Genomic DNA, 24,964 nt, shown 5'->3' on the forward strand with positions numbered 1-24,964 from the left:
CTGTTGCAGGCTACGGGATTACTGGGGCCCTAGGAACCATCTGGGACTCTGAACCAATGGTTCTGTGTGGCCTATACCCAACTGAGGGAGCAATCTGCAGTTTATTAAGAGAAGGTTACCATATAATGTGAGCTGAGGTGTAATTTTGAAGGTTTTCCTGTGTGATTCATAAATAAGTTGACATGACACTGCAGTAATTGAACAATAGCCTTCAAATTAGCTTGCCAAAAATATCAGCAATGTGATTTTATTAATAGGTACAGAGATCTGGCATATTGCATCCTGCTTTGGTCTGTGAATTAGGTTGCAGTCTTGCATGTGACAGTAAAGATCAGATGACAAACAAGCATTAATTAAACAAATTGGGATTTATAAAAGAAATTAAGTAAGTTCTTTTTCCAGTATTGCACACAGCTTAGAAATTAAGTAAGACCATCGAAAATCCTTATGGTGATTGGTTTGGATAAATGGCAATAGAGTTTTCCAAAACAATGAAACTTTAATTGGACACTTTTACATGGCTATTGATCATTTGCTGGATGTGGGGAGCTGCTACCTAGGCCAGCATTTGTTACCCATCCCTCATTTCTCCTGAGAGAAAAACAAATTGCTGGAGGAATTCAACAGGCCAGACATTTGTGAATGCATCCCTTTGTCTCCAGCTGTTTGCTTTTTAGCTCCAGATTCTATCATCTGCAACCTCCTGTGTTTCTTGGTGGTAGAGAAAGTTCAGCTTAGGATCTTGAATTAGATATGCCTGAAAATTGAATCAAGGCTCTTTAAAACCGAAACAAAATTTTGGGTTAGTTTTTTAAAAAATTGTTTCTAATTAATCGTGTGGAAGGAGGATCAGAATGGTTCTCTCAATCAAAACCGTTTAAAAAGTTGTGATTCACTAGAGGAAATGAAGGGGTTCGGTTATGCAGTATGTTGATCAGCTGTGAATGAATGAGTTAAGTGGGAGATGAAGTAATGAGTCCAATTGTCAACACTGCAGTGATTTAGGTAGTAAGAACAATATGCATTGGAAGCTATGGAAAATATTTGCATATAGATCATTCTCTATTAACGATACAAAAAAGGGTAATGGGGTCATGGATAAGGTTGCCAAAATTCTATTCCAACAAGTAACTGCTGTGCATTAGAAGATCCCAGGAGCAGTACAGTCTCAATAGGCCAAGCTGTCTTCGTAACTGTTGACATTGCGTGAAATGACACTAAGTAAGTAAGGGGGAAAAGAAAGTATCATACAGGATCCAGCTGTTCCTCAGATTCGATTATTAAACTCTAAAGGCATTGCTCCAGGCTTTTCAACAATACATAAAAGTGGAGTTTATTTTTCAAAAAAAAAAGAGCTGCTCACATGAAAAACAGAAAATAAACATTTCCCTCTGCCTTAAGCCAGGAGGCTGGTCACATTTGATTCTTCTCCACCCCTCAAACCCAAGTGGCATTTGCAGCATCTACGTTACCTGGAAAACCTTCAGGTTAAAAGTAGTCTTTGAAATTACTACAAGAGAATTGCCTGGTCTATTCCCAGGGTCCAAGTAATGGTTGTTCAGGGAGGGCACTGGATGGTTCCTGAATCTGAGACCTTTTAGAATGACTTGAAAGCAGAAGGCCATTAGGGACTTGGCCCCAGACATTGGATGGGCTTCAAGCACCCAGACCATGGTTATTTGCTGTTGAAGCCCACCCATCTTCAAGGTTAGACACGTTGTGTGTTCAGAGATGTCCTTCTGCAACCACTGTTGTAACACATGGTTATTTGAGTTACCTTCAAGTCAGCTTGAACCAGTCTGGACATTCTCCTCTGACCTCTCTCATTAACAAGGTGTTATCACCCACAGAACTGCCACTTACTGGATGTTCTTTGTTTTTCAAACCATCCTCTGTAATCTCTAGAGTTGTGCATGAAAATTCCAGGAGATCAGCTATTTTTGAGATAATCAAACCACCTTGTGGCTCCATGGACAATGTCCCTTAGATCACATTTCTCCCCCATTCTGAACAGCATCTTGACCATGTCGGCATGTTTTTATACATTGAGTTGCTGCCACACACTTGGCTGATTAGATATCTGCATAAACGAACAGGTGCCTAGCTGTGCCTATAAAGAGGCCATGTGTATATCATGTGTTTAGATGACTCTTACCTACCCTGTCAATTGACTTAGCAAGCTGTTTAGCAGTATCAAACTACCAAGAAACCAGCATAGCCCCATCTTTTCAGGGCAACCATGAAGGGACAGAAAATGCAGGTCTTGACAGTTCCCTTTTTTATTAAACTTTATGTATCTTTGAGAGGAGATCTTATAGAAATATATAAAATTATAAAAGGGATAGATACGATAGAGGCAGGAAAGTTGTTTCCACTGGTAGCTGAGACTAGAACTAGGGGACATAGCCTCAAGATTTGGGGGAGTAGATTTAGGATGGAGATGAGGAGGAACAGCTTTTCCCAGAGAGTGGTGAATCTGTGGAATTCTCTGCCCAATGAAGCAGTGGAGGCTACCTCAGTAAATATAGTTAAGACAAGGTTGGATATATTTTTGCATAGTAGGGGAATTAAGGGTTATGGGGAAAAGGCAGGTAGGTGGAGATGAGTCCATGGCCAGATCAGCCATGATCTTATTGAATGGCAGAGCAGGCTCGATGGGCCAGATAGCCGACTCCTGCTCCTATTTCTTATGTTCCTATGTTCTTACCACCAAATTGACAATGTCTGCTGGGCGTTGATTAAATGTGTTTTTTTTTATATTTGTAACCGATAAGTTACATTCCATCACTCTGTACTTGAACTTTAGGTTGTCATTCAATGATCTCATCTGGTGTACTGCATTGACAGTTCATGAACAACTGAGCTACTTTAGAAGTAGTTACGGTGTGAAAAAAATTAAGAGGTTTGTTGTCACTTTTAGGAGTTATCAGAAATATTTACAGTACAGCTTTTCTCATTACTGAAATTGTTACTAACTCTGTCATGAAGGAGCTGAATGGGAAAAAATATCAATGTGGCCATACAGAAATCTCTTGGCCCAATCCTGTCAATATTTAATTACTTAACTGCGCCTATAATTGCAATCAACAGGTGCTAGAATTCTTCTCGAATTGTATAATCCAAAGTATCACATTAATCATTATCACCATAAATTATGGCACCATTGTAAACATAAGTTAGTAATTCAATGAAATTATTGTTTTGTTAGTGGAAGTACCACACATTGGCGGTGTGGGACTTTTGTTCTCTGGAACAGTTATTATCCACAACCATCAGGCTCCTGAACCAGCGTGGGTAATTTCACTCACCTCAACCCTGAACTGATTCCCCTACATACTTTCATGGATTCATAAACTCAAGTTCTCGGTGTTATTTATTTAATTAGTTATTTAAAATTTGCGCAATTTATCTTCTCTTGTACATTGCCTCTTGTCTGTCTCTATTTATATATAGTTTTTCAAATATTCTATTGCATTTCTTTATTTCCCTGTAAAATGAATCTTAAGATAGTATATAGCAACATATATGTACTTTGATAATAAATTTATTTGACTTGGAAATGAAAACTGAATTATGTTTTACATGGGTTTTACACAATACGGTCCTAACCTAACAGTGAAAAATCTGACAAAACCAGACTATGAACTTTGATGCTTCTCCAGCACATTCAGGATTGGGAACTCACTGATCCCATATTCAGGATCTAGAAGCATAAGATCTTTAGATACAACCAAAGCAAGGCAGAATGTTAGATTAAAAGTAGATTTTTTAAAATGTTGCACAATTCAACACGCTTAATCAAAAATGGGACAAAAAATCTCTTGTTAATGTTTATGTCTTGATAAAGATAGCATTTCTCAGATTGCTGTGGAACCAGAAATCTTAACATTTTAATCATGTTTATACTTCAAATTACTGACCATTGCCCAGCTTAAATGCATTACTACAGTGGAAAGGACTCAACATCTGACTGACATCATACGGGATAACACAAGTCCAAAAATAGCCAACAAACCATTTTCACATTCCTCTGATCTTTAAATTTGTGAACACTCAATGATATACAGAATGTCATGAAACTAAATCTCCTTGATTTTTAATTACTTTCTGCAAGACGAATGACCTAGAAGAAGCCATGTAAACTATGGAAGGAATAAAACAGTTTAAATTTGTGACTCACTACAGGTATATGTGTAAATATACACCTCAATATAAATCTCTCCCATTTTTGTGCGAAGCTAAAGGTCTGTGTGAGTATTTGTTAATGTTTGGCAATACTGTGTTTGAAACTACTAGAAATTTAAAGTAGGGCCAGGGTAAAATGCCCAAATTAATGAAGAATCTAGCTAGGTCTCTACGCTCCCAAACAGCAATTTTCATGGATGTAAAAGACCACTATCTGCACAAACCATGATGGGTGTTTGTGGCTGTAATTGGTGGCTATACAGCATATTCAAAAGGAGTGTCCTCTGTCACTTGTAGTGTTGTACTGTGGCTGGTTGCCAGCTGAGAGCTGCTGCAGAAGCCACTGATCTGCTGGAATGCTGAGTGCTAGGCTTCTTTGGGAGTTCAGAATCCCTCCATTATTATTCCTTAAAGCCAGTTAAAGTAACAGTGGAAGCATTCAGGCAAGATTATGCTATTATTCCTGGGGCCTCTTCGGGTAAAGACTCATTTGGTGATCTGTGACACAAGTTATATAGAAACCAGATGCACATACAGCTGTTAAAACTCACTTCACATCGCCTAAACCACCTCTCAGTATTAGAGTGGCACTGCAGTCAGCTCTGGTTTCTTATACAGTTCAGGAAAACTATCTCGTCCTCATCAGCACCAAGTACCAAGTATAATGCTTCTATCTGTTAATGAATGAATCTATAATGACTTTGATACCAGTCCCGACAAAACTATTCATTCATTTTTGAGGTTATTAGTAATCACTGATCTTGTTAACCTAGTATTTTCTTCTTGATGTGTGGATATTTCTTTGAAACTCTGCATGATTCCTAGCAGAATTACACAGTTGTACTGGAAAGTTTGTGAACCCTGTATAACTTTCCCTATTTCTACATAAACATGACCTAAAATGTGATCAGATCTTCATGCAAGCCCTAAAACTAGATAAAGAGAATCCAATTAAGCAAATACACAAAAGCATTATACTTGTCCATTTATTTATTGAGAAAAATGATCCAATATTACAGGTATTTGTTGGGAAAAGTATCTGGGGTAATGCCTTCCACAAAAGCTATTTGGGGTCAGGAGTTTGAATCAGTGAGATGAGATTGGAGGTGTGGGTTTTAGAGATGCCCTGCCCTATGAAAAAGACACAAAGTCAGGTTACTGACAGAGCCTGCTCTTCTCAGGCAAGATCTGTTTATGTACACCAACCTTCGATCAAAACAACTTTCAAAGGACCTTAGAAGAAGAATTTTAGAGATGCATGAAGCTGGAAAAGGATACAAAAGCATTTCTAAAGACCTGAGTGTTCATCAGTCCACAGTAAGAGAAATTGTCTACAAATGGAGGAAACTCAATACTGTTGCTACTCTCCCTGGGAGTGGGCATCTTGCAAAGACTACACCAAGAGCAGAACGTGCAGTACTGAAGGAGGTGAAAAAGAATACAAGATTAATAGCAAAAGACTTGCAGAAATCTCTAGAACTTGCTAAAGTCTCTGTCCATGTCCACTATAAGAAAAGCACCGAACAAGAATTGTGTTCATGGAAGGACACCATGGTGGAAACCACTGCTCTCCAAAAAAAAGCATTGCTGCACATCTCAAGTTTGCAAAAGACCATCTGGATGTTCCACAACACTTCTGGGACAATGTTCTGGGGACAGATGTGACAAAAGCTAAACTTTTAGGCAGAATTGCTACATTTGGAGGGAAAAGGACACTGCATATCAACACCAAAACCTCATCCCAACTGTGAAGCATGGTGGAAGGAGCATCATGGTTTGGGGCTGCTTTGCTGCCTCAGGGCCTGGGATCATTGAGGGAACAATGAATTCAAAATTGTATCAAGACATTTTACAGGAGAATGTCAGGGTAGCAGGGTACCTGAAGCTTAATAGAAGTTAGATAATGCAACAAGACAATGATCTGAAAACAAGAGTAAATCAACAACAGGACGGTTTAAGAAAATTCACATTTTGGAACATCCAGCAACATCCCAGAGTTGAAGCAGTTTTGTAGGGAGGAATGACCTAAAACTTCTCCACGCCAATGAGCAGGACTGATCAACAGTTACCAGAAAGGTTTGCTTCAAGTTATTGCTGTACAAGGAGGTCACACCAATTGCTGAAAGCAAAGGTTCACATACCTTTCCCAACAAATATGTAATATTGGATCATTTTCCTCAATAAGTAAATGAACAGGTATAACGTTTTTGTGTTATTTATTTAATTGGGTTCTCTCTAACTAGTTTTAGGACATATGTGAAAATCTGATCACATCTTAGGTCATATTTATGCAGAAATAGAGAATATTCAACAGGGTTTACAGATTTTAAAGTGCCACTGTATGAGCAGTTACACTAACTCAGTGACATGTTAACTACTTTAAACGTGTCAAACCATCCTATTAATAGCACATATAATTTACTGTTCATTATTTTCACATTATTGGCAAGAAGATCATTTCTTGTAAATTGCACAATGAGCTACAACCTTTGTAGCACTTTGTTGCATCTGGACATTAGCATGTTTTACTTCAAATCTAGTACATACTCAAACTTTGGCAGGACAGTGGTTGTTTTTTTCTGGAGTTCATTTATCTCGAATCAAAATTAGAAAGTGAAAGGATGGAAATTCTAATTACAATCTTGGCTGTCTAAAGTTTTATGGGAAAATTTTTAGTTGATGTTGCTAACTGATTATTAACAATAAAACATTTGATCTACTGAGAACTGGAAGCAGATTTGAAAAACAGAGAAAAGCTTATCAGATTAAGTCAGGAAATAGTGAATAACAGAAGATCAGCTACTATAATTAACAAAATAATTGGCAGTTTAGTGTCCTGACAAAATATACCTGCAGATTGCTCCTTGGCCTGGAATGGTATCACACTTGCCATCATTGAGACAGAAGTCCGTGTCTATATCACAAATGCTTTGACAGGGCAGGCCGTCCACACTCAGATACCCAGTATTGCAAACGCATTCAGCTTCGCCTGTTTGCTGGTTCACCAGGCATTCAGAATATTCATTGCAGGCTTGAAACTTGCAAGGGTCCGCACCATCACCTGAAATCGCATGGCATTGGATCACAGCAAACAATGCAACCAACTGAATGCACATAGGGGAGCAGCGGGCACAATAACGTACAATCATTCCACGAGGAACTCAATAGGAAAAAGCGCACAAGTTTCTGAGAAAAATAGTAATTCTTATTGTTTGGTGCTGTGCATTCTGCTTACGTCAGAGTTTTGAGCTGCCCTTATTTATACTGACTCAGAAGTCCACAGAACTGATTTACAATATCACGACAAAACCTCTAGAGCACTGTAATATAAGCTAAGTGCTATGTGGAAAAGAGCAGCTGAAATAAGGCAAGGATTTTGGACACCCATTCACCCACCAGAATTGCTCTCAGGCAAGGAGCTGGCAGGTGATCAACATCAGCAAAACAAAAGAGCTAACTATCGGCTACAGGAGGAAGAAGCTGAAGGAGACATGAGCTGGTCCACATTAGGGGATTGGATGTTGAAAGAGCCGGACACTTTAAGTTCTTTCATGATATTGTGATCAGAGGATGTGCCCTTAGTTCAGGACTTTACTATCATCACAAGGAAGGCATGGCAGTGCCTCTACCTTCTTAGAAGTTTGCATAGATTCGGCATGTCATCTAAAACTTTGACCAACTTTTTATAGATGCACAGTGGAGACTGGTTGCATCACAGCCTGGTATGGAAACACCAATGGTCAAGAACAGAAAAGTCGACAGAAAGTGGTAGACACTGCCCAGTCCATGACGGGCAAAGCCCTCCCCCAACCCCCGAGTGCATTTATAAGGAGCACTGCCACTATCCCTTATTTCAAGCCATGCCCTCTTCTCACTACTACCATTGGGCAGAAGGTACAGGAGCCTTAGGTCCCACACCACCAGGTTCAGGAACAGTTATTACCATTCAACCATTAGGCTCCTGAAGCAGTGAGGATAACTTCACTCACCTCAACCCAGAACTGACCCCACAACCTACAGGATCATTTTCAAGGACTCTGCAGCTCTTGTTCTGAGTATCATAGAATATTATATGTGTGTATATATTTTTTCTCACCCCTTATGGATGGTGTGTATGTGTAATTTTCCTTCAGTCTCAGGAGATCTACAAGAGATCTGGGAGCTTGAGGGCTCAGCACACTGTTCCTAGTAGTGCGCTCTTCTTGACTGAGATGCAGTTCCCGGGATTTGTTGGAGCCACTCTCCCAGTCCAGATGTCACAGCTCCAAGTGCTCTGTCACCACCGAGATTACTCTGGCTTTAAGCTTCCACATCCTTTCTATCTACTCTTTCAAGCCCTGGCATTTCTCCTGCTTCTCATGTTCTTTCTTCCTAATGTTACTGTCATTCAGGATTGCCACATCTATTACGATTGCTCTCTTCTGTTCCTTGTCCAGTAAGACTACGTCTGGTTGGTCGGCCAGTACCTGCTTCTCAGTCTGTATTTGGAAGTCCCACAGGATCTTAGCTCTGTCATTCTCCACCACCTTCTTGGGTGTTTCCCAATCCATTCTGAGCGCAGATGTTCCTGGACACAATTCCTGCAACTTGGTTGTGCTGGTCAGTGGATGCCATCCCTGCCTGTATCCTGTACCCTGCTACTACATGCTGGATGATTTCATGAGATTGCTTGCACAGTCTGCGTCTTGTGTCTGTCTGGTGTGATAGACACTTGTTTCTGTCGCTCTGGGCTCAGCGCCCGTTCTTGTGCAACCACGAGCAGTGCCCTGCGCTGACCCTCGGCCCTGACTCTTCCAGCCATTGGTAGGACTTCCTTATATCAGCCACCTCTGATATCTGGCGATGGTACATCCCTCATCCTGCCACAGCCTCAGGCTCTGCTTCACCCACTTAGACCATAAGACATAGGAGCAGAATTAGGCCATTTGGCCCATCGAGTCTGCTCTGCCCCATTCATGACTGAGCCTTTTTCCCTTCCTCAGCCCCACTCCCTGGCCTTCTCCTCGTAACTTTTGATGCCATGTCCAATCAAAAACCTATGAATCTCTGCCTTAAATACACCCAACAACCTGGCCTCCACAGCTGCCCGTGGTAACAAATTCCACAAATTCACCACCCTCTGGCTAAAGAAATTTCTCCACATCTCATTTTAAATGGATGTCCCTCTAACCTGAGGCTGTGTCCTCTTGTCCTAGACTCCCCCAACATTGAAAAGGAAACTCTGCCTGCTGCCTGAGGCATTGTCCTAGCAGGTCGTCCTTAGGGACCATCTTCCTGACATGACTCATGGATGTTTCACACTTCTTCCAGGACTGTGGCCTTGACACTTCCAAGTCCCCGTCTCCCTTTATTCTGGCGGGTGTACATTCACTCAGCATTGCACTTTGGATGGAATCCTCCGTGTATTGTTAGTAGTTTCTGGGACTTGATGTCAGCAGCTTCCATTTCCTTCCTTAGCCAGCACACTACTGCAGCTGTGTATCTGATGAATGGTGGGACTAATGTGTTGATGGCTCTGATCTTGTTCTTCCCCTTCAGCTGGCCTTTTAGGAATTGTCTCACTCTTTGGAGGTACTTGCACATTGCAGTCTTCCTTGTGTTGTCATCGTGGCTTCCCTGCAGCTGCGGGATCCCCAGGAATTTGTAGCTGTCCTGTGCATCTGGTCTGTGGCCTTCAGGTAACTCGACTCCTTCAGTCTTGATGAGTTTGCCTCTTTTCACTACCATCCGGCTGCACTTTTCCAGTCCAAATGACATCCCGATGTCTCTGCTGTACACACTTGTCAGGTGGATTAGTGAGCCAATGTCTTTCATTTCTGGCATTCAGTTTGATGTCAGCTATGGTGGTGGTGATGTTCACACCACTCTTGAACCTATACCCAAACCCACTCAAAGGGTGTGTGTTTATATATACACGTAATTTTTTTTTATTTGGTCAATTTGTCTGCTTTTGCATATTGGTTATTTGTCAGTCTCTGTTCATGTATATATTTGTTCACAAATTCTATTGTATTTCCTTATTTTCCTGTAAATGCCTGCATGAAAATGAATCTCAAGGTGACATAGACGTAAGTAAATAATAATAAATTTACTTTGACTTTGAGGGGTTAAATTGACAGCCTTAACTCCTGACCAAAGGAGGCAGTTGCTTGCAGGGTTTTCAAACCTGTTGTGGAAACCGGACTCTGGCGTCAAGGCTGCCAAACCCTTTTACCCCAGACACCGAGAGACCAAATCAACAATAACAGGCCATTCTCAAAATATGCCAAGACACATTTATGACCAGGGAGAGCAAAAGCTCCCAACCCTCACACAATCCCCCATTCACAGACATTTTCTTCGGCTACGAAACACCCCTAAAGACAGGCATGGTGTAGAGGCGGAACAATAAACCTTATCACCATACATCTAGCTGCACAGGAGTACTCGTCGGACTGGGAAAACAGCAGAAGGCCAACACTCCCAACTGTTACTTTGAACGTGTACCAAGCACACATTATCATCTTTAAGCACATTTGGCACAGTCTGAAAACATCTCTTATTATCTGTCCTTTTAATGTTGCTTGTGGGATCTGGCTATGCATAAATTGATACAATCTGGAGGAATTTTGCAATCCCTTTGCCAAGAAGGTGCACTGAAATTCTCCATTTCTGACATATATCATAATGGTTTTTTCAGACCAGCAAGCTTTGAAAATACCTCGGGTGATCATGAATTTAGCACAATCGGTAGGATTCTCTCATTTTCAGGGCCTATTTTATTTTATTTTATTGCTTTTTTGATCATTGCATCTAGTCTTTTCTAACCATTTTGTATCTGAGGAGTATTGGGCAAGATCTTGCTGACTTAGTTCCCCTATTTGGACTCGCTTTCCATTGCTGCCTGTCCCTCCTAGTCTGGATGTAAAGAGCCAATCTCACTGGTCCAGGGATCACAATGTCTCAGGATGAACCACACTATCTTTACCCTTAAAACCCCACCTCTCTCCAAACAAGGCTGTAAATATTCTTACTGACTTTAATGCAAATAACTCAGAAGATGTGCAGCTCGGGTGATTGAGTTCTTCTCTGATCTTACCAAGGTCAGAGAACAACTCAACTCAATGACTTTAATTGTCCTTAAATGTCTTTCATACTCAGAGACATTTGAAACTGATGCAAATATTAGTGAATAATTCATTTATTTAAGTTAAAATATAATTAACTAAAATATCTGAAAGTGCTTATAAATAATTAAAAACCTAATTTACCTTCTCCCCCTCATCTAGTGTATATAGAAATCAATGTGGTCACCGATCCACCGAAATCCATCAGTAAGTCTATTACCTGTGAAAAAGGGTCTAGGGCATCATCCCTAAAGAAGATGGCAGAGTTTGTCATCGAAACATCGATATCTGTACCCAGCCAGAAGCCCAAAAAGAGTTTATTCATCTATTACCTGTGTTTGCAATGTACGAAGTTGCCAAATATACTGCTCATTAAATGGCAAACTGCTTTATTCAGAACTCTAAGCACGCTTGGCCTGTCATCTACCTTGGATACAAGTTGAATTCTCTTCTGCTTGTCATTCTGAAGATTAGTTATTTAATAAAATGGTTGTCTTTACATCACAAATTTGACACATTTAGATAGAATGAATATACTCAATTTTTCCCCAGGATAGGGAATTGAAGGGAAAGTTCCTATTTTTAGAGTGTGTGAACATACTGTATGTAGAATGAGCTGCCAGAGGAAGAGGTTGAGGAAAATAAAATAACAACTTTTAAAAGGCAGTTGGACAAGTACATGGATTAGAAAGGTTTAGGAAGTTACAGGCCAAACAATGGCAAATGGCTTTAGCTTGATGGCAACTTGACTGGCCTGGCTCAGTCAAGCTGAAGAGCCTGTTCCCATCTGTATAACTCTATTACTCCCTCACATTCAATGGCTCACTTTCACACTAGGGGCAGTTAACCAACTGACCTGCGTGTCTCTGGAAACAGGAGCACCTTCCATGCAGTTACAGGGAGACCATACAAACTCTGCACAGACAGCACCCGCAATCAGGATTGTAGCTGGTTCTCTGCACTGTGAAGCGGTAGGTCAACAAGCCATGTCATGGTGCCACCCAACTTAAATAACGTAAGAAAATACAACTAGATTTAGTTGTGATCACAAGGAAATAGGTGCCTGTCCGAATCTTGTAGCATGGTAATGTAGCGGCTAGAGAAACGCCTTACAGTGCCAGCAATACGGGTTCAATTCCCTCCGCTGCCTGTGAGGAATTTGTACATTGTGGGCTTCCTCCAGCTGCTCTGGTGGACAAGCTACGTTAATTCTGGAAGCATAGCGACACTTGGGGACTGTCCTCAGACTGCGCTGGTCATTGGCACATTTCACTGTATGTTTCGAGGTACATGTGACAAATCAAGCTAATCTCCTATCATGTAAATGAACAGAACCTCAAAAATAAACATTAGCAGATGGAACACAAAACAGGAGAAATGGTCCACCTGATTCAACATCCAGAGAAAATCTGTCTATGGCAAGGTTCATAGTTTGGTATGCTGTGTTGCAGAAATCATCCAGGATTAGATAAACTGCATTGGTGACATCTTGTGGTACAGGCTTTGCAAACTTCAGGCGGCTGTTCACAATGATGCTTCCATTTCTGAAGTTCAGGATTTCAAGGTGCTTGAAGTCAGTCAAGTTAGACTGCAAGTAAGGAACAAGCTGGAACAGAGCAATTAAAATGCAGGTGAAATGTAAACTGCATCAAGTTCTAGACATCTAGGTGTTACTCTCACAAACACTCCTGCTTCAAAGGAAGGGGCTTCCCTTCCTCACCATCAACACTGCCCTCACCCCATCCTTCCACCACCCCATTAGGGATAGGGTTGCTCTTGACCCCACCTACAACCCCACTAGCCTCCGCATCCAGCACATAATTCTCCGTAACTTCCACCATCTCCAACAGGATCCCACCACCAAGCACATCTTTCCCTCCCCACCTTCTGCTTTCTGAAGGGAATTGCTCCCTTGTCCATTCGTCCTGCCCCACTGGTCTCCTTCCAGGTATTTATCCTTACAAATGGAGCAAGTGCCACACACGTCCCTACACCTCCTCCCTCACTACAATTCAGGGCCCTAAACAGTCAGTCCAGGTGAGGCGACAGTTAACCTGTGAGTCTGTTGGTGTCATCTATTGTACCTGGTGCTCCCAGTGTGACCTCCTGAATATCGGTGAGACCCGGCGTAGATTAGGAAACCACTTCGCTGAGCGCCTACACTCCGTCCACCAGAAAAATCAGGATCTCCCAGTCACCACCCACTTCAATTCTACTTCCCATTCTCATTCCGACATGTCAGTCCATCACCTCCTCTACTTCCACGATGAAGCCACACTCAGGTTGGAGAAGCAACACCTTATATTCCATCTGGGAGGCCTCCAACCTGATGAAATGAGCATCAATTTCTTGAACTCCCAGTAATTGCCCCACTCCCTCCACCATTCCCATTCCCATTTCCCTCTCTCACCTTACCTCCTTACTTGCCCAGCACCTCCTTCTGGTGCTCCTCCCCTTCTCTTTCTTCCATGGTCTTATGTCTTCTATCAGATACTCTCTTCTCTAGCCCTTTAACACTTCCACCAATCAACTTCCCAGCGCTTTACTTCACCTCTCCCCCCTCACCTATCAACTGCCACCTTATGACCTCATCTTTTTTCTCCAGAACTGAAGAAGAACCTCAGCCCAAAACATTGACTGTACTCTTTTCCATAGATAGAAACATAGCAAACCTACAGCACAATACAGGCCCTTCAGCCCACAAAGTTGTGTCAAACATGTCCCTACCTTAGAAATTACTAGGCTTACCTATAGCCCTCTATTTTACTAAGCTCCAAGTACCTATCTAAAAGTCTCTTAAAAGACCCTGTTGTATCCACCTCCACCACCATTGCCGGCAGCCCATTCCATGCACTCACCACTCTCTGAGTAAAAAACTTACCCCTGACAGCTCCTCTGTATCTACTCTCCAGCACCTTAAACTTGTGTGCTCTTGTGGCAACCATTTCAGCCCTGGGAAAAAGACTCTGACTATCCACACAATCAATGCCTCTCATCAATTTGTATACCTCTATCAGGTCATCCCTCATCCTCTGTCACTCCAAGGAGAAAAGGCTGAGTTCACTCAACCTATTCTCATAAGGCATGCTCCCCAATCCAGGCAACATCCTTGTAAATCTCCTCTGCACCCTTTCTATGGCATCCACATCCTTCCTGTAGTGAGGCGACCAGAACTGAGCACAGTACTCTAAGAGGGGTCTGACCAGGGTCCTATATAGCTGCAGCATTACCTCTCGGCTCCTAAATTCAATTCCACAATTGATGAAGGCCAACACACCATATGCCTTCTTAACCACAGAGTCAACCTGCGCAGCTGCTTTGAGCGTCCTATGGACCCGGACCCCAAGATCCCTCTGATTCTCCACACTGCCAAGAGTCTTACCATGAATATTATATTCTGCTATCATATTTGACCTACCAAAATGAACCACTTCACACTTATCTGGGTTGAACTCCATCTGCCACTTCATGATGCCTGGCCTGCTGAGTTCCACCTGCATTTTGTGTGTGTGTGGTGCTTAGATATTACTCCGTAAGAAGGGATCCGTATGCTCCACGACCGCTGGACTAAGCATGTAAATATAGGAGGGGCCTATGCTGAAAAGTAAATGTACTAGGTTTTCTAAAATTTACTCCTTCTACCTTAGGGCATGAACATATCAATCACCCCTCATATTTTGCAATTGAAATAAACTCACGTTTCTATTTCACTCTGCTCAAAGTCCTATGTTGTAATCTAATTTTCTCACATGCCCAAGCTCTAGTCTTAAAATTATGAATATTTCTCCCTGCTCTTCTCTCAGTATGAATCCTGAACTAGCTCAATGGCATTACAGATGCCATTCTTCCTACTGAACAATAGTGGATATCATGGAGGAGCAGGTCTTGTCACAGAGATCACTATTTCTTTCTGAAAACAATCTGGGGTCACTGAAAATAATCATCATTTTACCACCCCCCCCCCCCCCCCATCTTCAAATTCAGGACCATAATTAACAGATTTGAAATAGTAAACTTACAAGTTCCAGGAATCGCTGCTCTAAAGCTTTGTACTCATGTGAACTTCTGTTGAAGAGATCTTCTGAAAAAATCATATTTGTAACACGCAGGCTGAAGAAGACTATCAGTGACTGTGAGGATGTATGACTGTCACTTGATACAGGTTGATTTGTTGGCGCAGTGGCACTGTAGTCTCTATAGCCACTTATAATTTCTTCATTAATGGATTCTTCATGAGGATAGACTATGTCTGACTGATCCAGTTCAACTGAGATGTCTTGAACCTCAGACCACTCTTCATTGTCCTGAGATGCACTTTGAGAGGATTTCACCTCATTGTGCTCTATATCAGCAGGATCATGGGCCCCATAGGTATTATACTCTCCCATCATATCCTGCCTGGCAGATAGTTTAGTGGAGGGGTGTACAGCTGCAGATGGTGTTCTGAGATTTGAAGCCACAATATGTTCATTAGCAGAATTAACAACGTTATGTTCGCTGAACAGTTGAGAAGCATTGGTAACGTACTCAGAAATGGGCACTACAGTAGTTGATTGAGTACTAGACTCAGTAAGTACGGAGTTAACAATATTCCATTGGATGGGTTTGCTCAATTCAGTATCAATAATATTGGATTCCAGCATGTCTACTGGAGCTAGTATTCTTGTGGAAGGTTGCACATCATTAGATAATTCGGTGAGTGGTTGGATTTCATTTGAAGAATCTGATGCTGGTCGTGCTGTGGAGGAAGGGTCAGTGACCAGTTCCAGGGGTTCCCACGTTAAAGCAGAGAAATCACCGCTTCTGGATGACTCAGTGATCGGCTGCTCCACTTCAGAAGATGGTGTGAACAGTTCCTTAATGGGTCCTGTGGCAGACAACTCGAGTGCCTCATCTTCTGCAGGCAAAGATTTTACCACTGCATGTCCTGTGTTGGCTGACTCAAATATTTCTCGCTGTGTGGTGGCCAGTTCAGTAAGTAAGTGGTCCTTGGCATGTGATCCAATAGTAAACTGTTCCATAATGAAAGGATCAGAAGCTCGTTTTCCACTGGTAGACGTCTGTGTTGCTAGATGCTGTGTGATGAATGTTTCCGTTATAAATTGACCTTGGGCGGACAATTCAGTTTCTGGCAGCGCTGAAGCAAAGCCACTTTCAGTTGACTCAGATGCTGTTGAATGCTCTGTGATGGGTTGGGCTCTTGCGGCTGAGTCAACAGAATAGTAATTAAAGGCTTCTGTTGGTTGCGATGTTTGCATTATTGATTCTAGGAAATAATCCAGTGTCCATTCAACAGAGGATCCTTTAATTATCCCTTCAGCCCTATGAGATACAATTGCAGTGCCAAAACCTGAAGCTGCTTCCATTAACAAGTCTGCATCTACTTCATTTGAGAGGACTGCGGCTGTGTCTGCTGCAGTTGGATCACTAACCATTTCCTTGATATTAACGCTCGATTGATCAGTATAATCATCAACAGGCAATCCCTCATGATTCTCCACATTTGTGAATTGACTAGAATTACTGTCCTGTGGCCCACTGTGTGGCTTATAAGAAACTGATTGAGAAACTGCTGTAGACCAGGACCACAAATAATCTTGTTCAATCCCAGACCCTGATTCAGAGTCAAAATCATTGTCTTCACCAAAAATGGGCTGAGTCACTGTACCATCAGGTCTGTTTGATGCAATGACCTGTGATGTATAGGAATCAGAGGTCTCTTTTATCTTTTCACCAACGTTAATCATTGTGCTCTCATCGATTTCAGATGCTGTGGATATTGTGAACATTCTGCTGGTTGGTAGTGGGACTATGTCTTCAGGAACATCATGCTTCTTCAAAGGTGTGGTTTGCTCTGTTAAATTAACAGGGGTAGTTCCTGCAGTGAACTGTCTTTCTTCAGATGGAAGATCAATAGATGTTGAATGTGATTGTATTGAAACTTCATCTTCCTCAAGGAAATTTCTTTCTTCATCCTCTCCTTTTGAAAGATCTAAAGACAAAAGCACATTTTGTTTTACTTATAAGCTTACGGGAGTTAGAGTGTCTGCATCTATAGTTTGGGCAGTTCTACTAATGTCTCACTATTCTGTATACCAGTGATAGGCTGTGGATCATACATGATAGTCCAATGCATGTTCATTACTTCATGCTTAAGTCTGCTGATCACAACAAAATAGCAGGGAAGCTTATCAAGTTTCAAGAAGACAGCAGGCTATAGGATCCAATTGGTTAAATTGGTGGGAGCAGCAGTTGTAATACATCAATTCAGGCAGTTTCTTGGAGAAACTCGCAAATGGAATGGTTCATGAAGAAATATTTTTTCATCACTAACCTAAATGGCTGACCCTTATTTTGACATTGTGATCCCTGGCGCAAAACATCTTGGCCCTAATTCGGCAGTTTGGCTATGTGGCCTTTATTCCTGTTTGAGCTTTCGTAGAGTCATAGGTAGGTACAGCACAGAAACAGGTTCATCAGCTCACCTAGTCCATGCTAAACTGTTATTTGCCTAGAACCATCAACCTGCACCCAGGCCACAGCCCTCCATCTAAATGCCTCTTTAAGCCCGTACGCAACACTTCCTCTGACAGCTCATTCATTCCACACCTTGCACCACGCTCTGTGTAAAGAAGTTCCTCTTTGGGTTCTTGTTAGTTGTTTCACCCTTCAGTGGAGAAAGGCTGCTTGCATTTACCCCATCTTGATGGGTGGTGGGGCTGAGATACGTCTCTACCAAAGGTGTAAGGTTCTCCATCCCTCTGCTAGCCTGCAAGGCGCAGCACCCGCTCAGCCCCCAGTCAGGGTCATGTGAAGCCATGGGAGCAGGTGGTGGATGGTCAAACGAGGAGCTGGTGCATAACACAAGTCCTGGTTATGCGACCACTGATGCCAAGCAGACAGCCTCTGAAGAGTATCGATAAAGGCTGAGGTCACCAGTCTTGTAAAGAAATTGCCCAGAAGGCAGCAATGGCAAACCACTTCTGTAGAAAAAAAATTTGCCAAGAACAATCATGGTCATGTGTAGACCATGATTGCCCACGATGATAATACCTTTCATAATTTTGTACACCTCCCCTCATTCTCCTATGCTCCAGGTAATAAAGTCCCAACCTGTTCAACTTATTCATCCTGTCCCTATATTCACAGTGAATGAAGGATGACATTTTAGTACTGCCCAAAGTCCTGGGGCATTTGTGACATAGACACAGAGAGGGGAGACAGACTGTATTTGGTCTCTCAGCTTTACAGCACCATGCCAGGTATAGCTAGCACAATGGTATACATATGAAGGGTTTCCCTATCATCAGAGTTGCTGAGAGTCGGGGAACACTTGTTTCCATCACCTGTGACCTAGTTGCTGCTCATGATTCTGTCATAGGGTGAAGCAGGGAGGCCGGCAGATCATGGCAACCACATAGCTGCAGACGGCCTTTGAGGTGTGAACGTAAAGGACAGCTGGATTAAGCACAATCTGGCCTAACTATAATGTGGAGCTAACTACATTCTCCAAGATTGCTACTGGGATGTCTAACCAGGGATAATGCACACAAAAAATAGGTACCTCTTGATTGGTCTTCCAGGTAAACTTTAATATTGCTTAATGCATGGCTGATTGAATGCTCTGTAAAGTATAAAGACAGTGGAAAGAGGTTTAAAGTTTTGTTTCTGCAGAATTTAAACTTCATTATATTTTCTAATTCTGAAGTTTAATAATCACATTAACTCCTTTTACCATTCATAAGCTGAAGAGACTCTGGATTAAAAGTCAGCGATTCATTTCCAATTAGATTTTCCTTATGCAAGGCCTCAACTATGTAATTCTGAAAGTCAGTAATTGTGTATGCAGCTGTAAGTTGATTCTCAGTTTCCAGGGGAAGGTCATCTTCCATGTTTTTGGAATTTAGGTCAATGAAGTTAAGTGTTTCTCTCTGTAAAACTCCAGTGTCCACATCAAATGCAACCATGCAATGAACTGTCACGTTACTACTGTTACTAAAGAAACAAATAAAGGTTAACAGAGCACAAAGTTCTGCAGATACGGACTAACAATCAGGATATTGCTGAAGCAAACATTTTCTATTACTTGGAGAAGAAGCTGTCAATGAACTCAGACCACAAAACTGCAATTATTTTGAGTTCTTGAAAATAGTTTGGAAATTGCCAAGAGCTAGACAGTTGGTGGTAAGAGATTACAACAATCTTTTGGTTGCTGACTTTCAAAGCAAAGGATCATACTTAGCAATTTTACAAAGCAGGGGGAAGGCGTGATTTGGGCACAATGCATCTGTCTCATAGGCACAATAGGACATAGCCACCACAGATATGAAGGAGACCATTGTTTCTAAACTTGTGTCTAAGCTAAACAAAAACGTTTGATTCAGTTGCAATGTCATATTGATTCTATTGCCAAAAAACCTGAACAAAATATAGATTTGTAAGTTAACTAAAAAGTAATAAATAAAACAAAATTTCAGATTAAAAGTTGTTTAATAAGTTTTTATTCTTTAAATTTAATACTATATTTTCAAGCATCTCTTTTTGAAAAGAATTCTGTGTTAGGTTTAGTTGAACGGTAGAACATGCCTTAGCCTGACTGCTGCTTAAACATGACAAAGACAGGTATACTAGACAGCAAACCCCCAGAGTTAAAGTTTTCTCAAACAACAAGTACATTTTAGTTGTCGTGATATTAAAAATGTGAACAATTTCGAACCCAATTCTTGGTGGTTAACTGCTTTATAAACACAGCAAAATCATTTAAAAATTACATAAATCTATTAACTGAACTCACTCCAAGTTTTGCAGTTGATAATGTGTGTACATGTGATTAAAATGGGCATATTGGATCACTTTACCTGTCTGGATTCTGGCTTTTCCTAAAACAGAAATTAAGAAAATTAACATTAGATTTCAAATGCATAAAAATGAATATGAATCACACACACAAAATAAAAATGATTGTTGATATAATTTAACCATATTATTTTAAAGTTGAAAATTGATTTTTATTTAATGTGGATGGCACAAGAAAAATACTACTAAATATTTAACAATTATAAGCACATATAAAATCCTAAACCACCATCAGCCTATTATAAGACACTAAAATATTCTACACGTACAAACAAGCTGGATGAACTCAGCAGGTCGGGTAGCATCCGTTGACTGCTTATTTCAATGGACGCTGCCCGACCTGCTGAGTTCATCCAGCTTGTTTGTACGTGTTGATTTGACCACAGCATCTGCAGTGTACTTTATGCTTAAAATATTAAAATATTATACATTCTGTTAAAATACATTCAGTCATCTGGCTCTATAACTTATAATAAAAATTAATCATCCATTTCATATTATATTTATAAACCACATATTGAAGGATACTAATTCACAGTATAGTACATTTTAACATTGAAGTTCCCAAACCTGAACTCCAAGAAATTAATCACTTGATATCCTGGGAATTTTTCAAAGACATTTTCAATCTGAAATTTAAAAATATATACAATAAAGGTTTTAGAGTATGAAAGAAATTATTTGAAATCTAGAAACAGGAATCAATTTGAAATAATTCCTGCTGAAAGGTCTTGGTTCGAAATGTTGACTGTACTCTTTACCATAGATGCTGCCTGGTCTGCTGAGTTCCTTCAGCATTTTGTGTGTGTTGCTTGGATTTCCAGCATCTGAAGACTTTCTCTTGTTTGTGATTAATTTGAAGTTGTGTGATAGCAAAGACTGTCCAATGGGCCTAATCAGTGATCCACTTATTATAAATTACTAGTTTGACTCCAGTGCTTTCGCCCACTAATCAACAAATTGTAGGTTCAGCAAAATAAAAAACAGGAGACACTGGAAATTCTTGGGTGGTTGGACACCATTGTGAAGAGAAAAGCAGAATCAATGATACTGTTGATGACATGTCATTGGATGAAATATCGATAGTGTTTCTCTTGTGTACCGACAGTGGCACAAGTACAGAGAAAGTGCAGTTCAGGTAGGTAACATGGTGCAAGAACATAATAAGGTAGATTGTGAGTCAGAAAAACCATCTTATCATGCTAGGGAACTGTTCAATAGTTTTATTACAGAGAGATATAAGTTTTCTTTGAGCCTGGTGCTACGTGCTTTCAGGCTTTTGTATCTTCTGCCCATTGTGAGGCAGGAAAAGATGGAAAGCCCAGAGTGGATGGAGTTTTTAATTATGCTTTACAAAGGCAGAGAAAAGAGTAGATGAAGTCGATGGAGGGGAGGCTAGTTTCAGCATCTCTAAAACTCTCTTGCAGTTTCCTGTGGTCACATGCAGAACAGTTGGCAGACCCAGACGTGATGCATCCAGATAGGAAGCTTTCTGTGGTGCGTTAATATAAATTGTTGAGGCTCAAAGGAAATTGCTAAGTTCCTTTATTCTCCTCAGAAAGTAGAGACAATAGTAAACTTTATTGCCCATGATTGGACCAGGACAAGCAATTGATGATGTTCACACCTAGGAATCTGAAGCCTTCAACCCTGTAGCCCTCAGCACCATTGGTGTAAACAGGACCACGTGTACCACCCTTCTTTCTGAAGTCAAACTCCTTTGTTTTGCTAACACTGAGGGAAAGATTGTTGTTAGGACATCCTGTCACTCAGCGTATAAGGAGCAAAGTACGTAGCTGAGGACACACTGGAAGTGTTGCTGCATATTCACATATCCAGCAATCATTACAAATTCTATTTGTAAAGCATCCTAATTAACAGACTGATTACCTCTCTGACTGGAGGCTTGTGATTAGCGTTGTGCCACAGGGACTGGTGCTGGGTCTGTGGATGTTTGTCATCTATATCACTGATCTGGATGATAATGTGGTTAACTGGATCAGCACATTTGGAGATGACACCAAGAATGGGGGTGTAGTGGACGGTGAAGAAGGTTATCATGGCTTGCAGAGCCACGTCAGCTGGGAAAATGGGCTGAAAAATGGCAGATGGAATTTAATGTAGACAAGTGCAAGGTTTTGCACTTTGGTAGGACCAACCAGGGTAGGTCTTACACAGTGAACGGTAGGAAACTGAGGAATGTGGTAGAACAAAGGAATTTGGGAATACAGGTACTTAATAGGCTCGTAAAGAAATCTTTTGGCACATTGGCCTTCATGAATCAATGTATTGAGTACAGGTGATGGGGCATTACATTGAAGCTGTTTAAAACATTGGTGAGGCATATACTTTGGAGTATTGCGTGCAGTTTTGGTCACCAACCTCCAGGAAAGATGTAAATAAGGTTGAAAGAGTACAGAAAAAAATTATAAGACTATTGCTGGGTTACAAGGTAAGATTGAATAGGTTAGGACTTTGCTCCTTAAGACATAGAAGACTGAAAGGAGATTTGATAGAAATATACTAATTGGTGAGGGGTGTAGATAGGATTAATGCAAGCAGGCTTTTTCCACTGCGGTTGAGTGGGACTACAACCAGAGGTCATGGGTTAAGGGTAAAAGTTGAAAAGTTTAAGGGGAACATGAGTGGAAGCTTCTTCACTCAGAGGACTGTGAGAGTGTGGAGTAAGCTGCCAGCGCAAGTGGTCCATGCAAGCTCAATTCCAAAGCTTAAGAGAAGTTTGGGATTGGTACATATATGGATGGTAGGGATATGAAGGGCTATGGTCCCCATGGAGGTCGATGGGAGTAGGTAGTTTAAATGGGTTTGGCATGAATTTGATGGGCTGACGGGCCTGTTTCTGTGCTGTATTTCCCTATGACTCTATGGCCTTTTGTTTGATATTTTGTCTAGGATTAAATACTCTGTAGCATTTTTCAATTTAATTGCAATGTTTGTCAAAATAATTTGATTACAACAAAAGACGTCTTGCAGAAAATTTGTCTTATTTAGCATGTCGAGGATGGTCATAGCATTTCCATTATACAAATAATCAAGGCTTTTCTGTAAATGTAACAAACAAAATTGAATGATCTCAAATTGAGCAGAAATTCAAAGTTCATAGTCCAAAGTAAATGTATTATCAAAATGCACATATGTCATGAGCTACAACCCTGAGATTAATTTTCTTACGGGCATACTCAATTCCAATACTTCCCACTGAAACTCATTACTCTGTTATCAAACTGATGTTCAGCTCCAGGCCATTTCCTGAAATAAATGAAGATTTTAAATTGTTATGATATTTTTGCCTTTAAAATGTGTATATAAAATTTTGGACTGGGAATTTAATTTTTGACAATGCTATCAGATTATATTTTGTATCAAAAGTTCTGGGGGGGGGTATTTTCATTGACAATGAAGCTAACTGCAGAGGTTTTCCAATAATATCTTTTTGTTTTAATTAATTTTTGAGGAATAAGAGTAAGTTATGCAGCACTTGTCTAACCAGACCCTCCATCTGAGAGACATTTGCCTAGATTTGTCAGAGAATAATACATATATAGTCTGCACTTCATAAAATCAGCAGTGGAAAACAACAAGTTGTCAAAAATTTTGATTTGGCTGCAGCTGGAGTATTGCATCCAATTGTGGTCATTACACTTTAAAAAAAATGTGAATACCTTGGACAGAAGCCAATAGAAATTTACTGCATTATCTCAGAGGATGAGGGGCTCAATTATTTGAACTAATTGGAAAAGCTAGGATTGTTCAACATGAAGCAGAGAAGGTTATTGGGAGATCATAAGGATAAAATAGAAGCAGGATAGGCCACGTGGCCACTCAAGTCTAGCTTACTTTTCAATGTGGTCATGGTTAATATGCCCCAGGTGTTATCTTCTCTTTTGTGCCAGTTACTCTTGGCCTTCAACTCCCTGATCATTCAAAAAAGTATTTTCAAATTCTTTAAATCCCCCTAGTAATCTAGACTCTTCAATCCCCTGGAATAAAGAATTCTTGAAATTCACCACCCTCTACAATGATCACCATTTGGGAAATTTTGACATAAGTGTTTAGAATCAAGACAGCTCTGGACAAAGTGAGAAGAACCTATTTCTCTTGGTGAAAGGGTTGGAAATTAGAGGTCACAAGTTTAAGGTGATTGACAAAAGAATCAATGGGGACATGGGGCAAAATGATTTTCACTCAGTGTTTTGACAATCAGTACCTTGATCTTCAAACATTTATTTTACCTGAATTACCCAAATGGTGTACAGATGTGAATTTGATCATTGATAACTGACTTCACTGAGACATGGCAGAGGTCAGCATTGTTGGGGTCTCATTATAGGCCTTTATTGCTAGTAGGTGGTACTGTATGGTGGGGGGGAGAGGTTGCAAGACCATTGCCTTGCAGATATCGACAGTGAATCTCATTTTTTGTGTATTTCAGTGAAAGTGTTGATGATGACCAGGAGGATGTCATCTAAACCCAGCACATATACAGTACATCTGTCAACTGCCTGTTGCAGCTTGACAATTGCAGTTGGGTTGATCTTGGGTCTGAGTGGAGGCAAATGCATAGAAGGGTACAACACTGGACAGGCCATTCAACCCATGATGCTTTACTGAACTTGATGCTAATTTATACTACTGTCCCCTTCCTGTCTGTCATCCATATCTCTCCATACATTGTATCTCTCTAACTGCCTCTTAAACTCCACTAAACTGCCTACTTACACCACTACCCTGGTAAACCATTGTCTCTGTATCACCCTCTGTATAAAAGACTTGTTTCCCTTGTCACCCTGAAACAT

The 24,964-nt window shown here is 40.8% G+C and overlaps 1 protein-coding gene across 3 annotated transcripts in view; it reads right to left on the reverse strand.

Moving 5' to 3' along the window:
- impg2a (interphotoreceptor matrix proteoglycan 2a) overlaps positions 1 to 24,964 on the reverse strand; it is an 83,529-nt gene that overhangs the window by 11,752 nt on the left and 46,813 nt on the right. For 2 of the 3 annotated variants that reach the window (XM_073045173.1, XM_073045170.1), the window contains exons 10-16: positions 20,718 to 20,776; positions 20,150 to 20,170; positions 19,027 to 19,286; positions 18,856 to 18,915; positions 15,311 to 17,283; positions 12,678 to 12,897; positions 7,036 to 7,246 (exon numbers count right to left, since the gene is read on the reverse strand). In XM_073045173.1, the coding sequence (XP_072901274.1) occupies positions 7,036 to 7,246; positions 12,678 to 12,897; positions 15,311 to 17,283; positions 18,856 to 18,915; positions 19,027 to 19,286; positions 20,150 to 20,170; positions 20,718 to 20,776 (2,804 nt within the window). The remainder of the gene's footprint in view (positions 1 to 7,035; positions 7,247 to 12,677; positions 12,898 to 15,310; positions 17,284 to 18,855; positions 18,916 to 19,026; positions 19,287 to 20,149; positions 20,171 to 20,717; positions 20,777 to 24,964) is intronic. The other variant, XM_073045171.1, reaches the window with a different exon arrangement.

Source organism: Hemitrygon akajei, chromosome 5, assembly GCF_048418815.1.
Source record: "Hemitrygon akajei chromosome 5, sHemAka1.3, whole genome shotgun sequence".
Lineage (NCBI taxonomy): Eukaryota > Metazoa > Chordata > Chondrichthyes > Myliobatiformes > Dasyatidae > Hemitrygon > Hemitrygon akajei.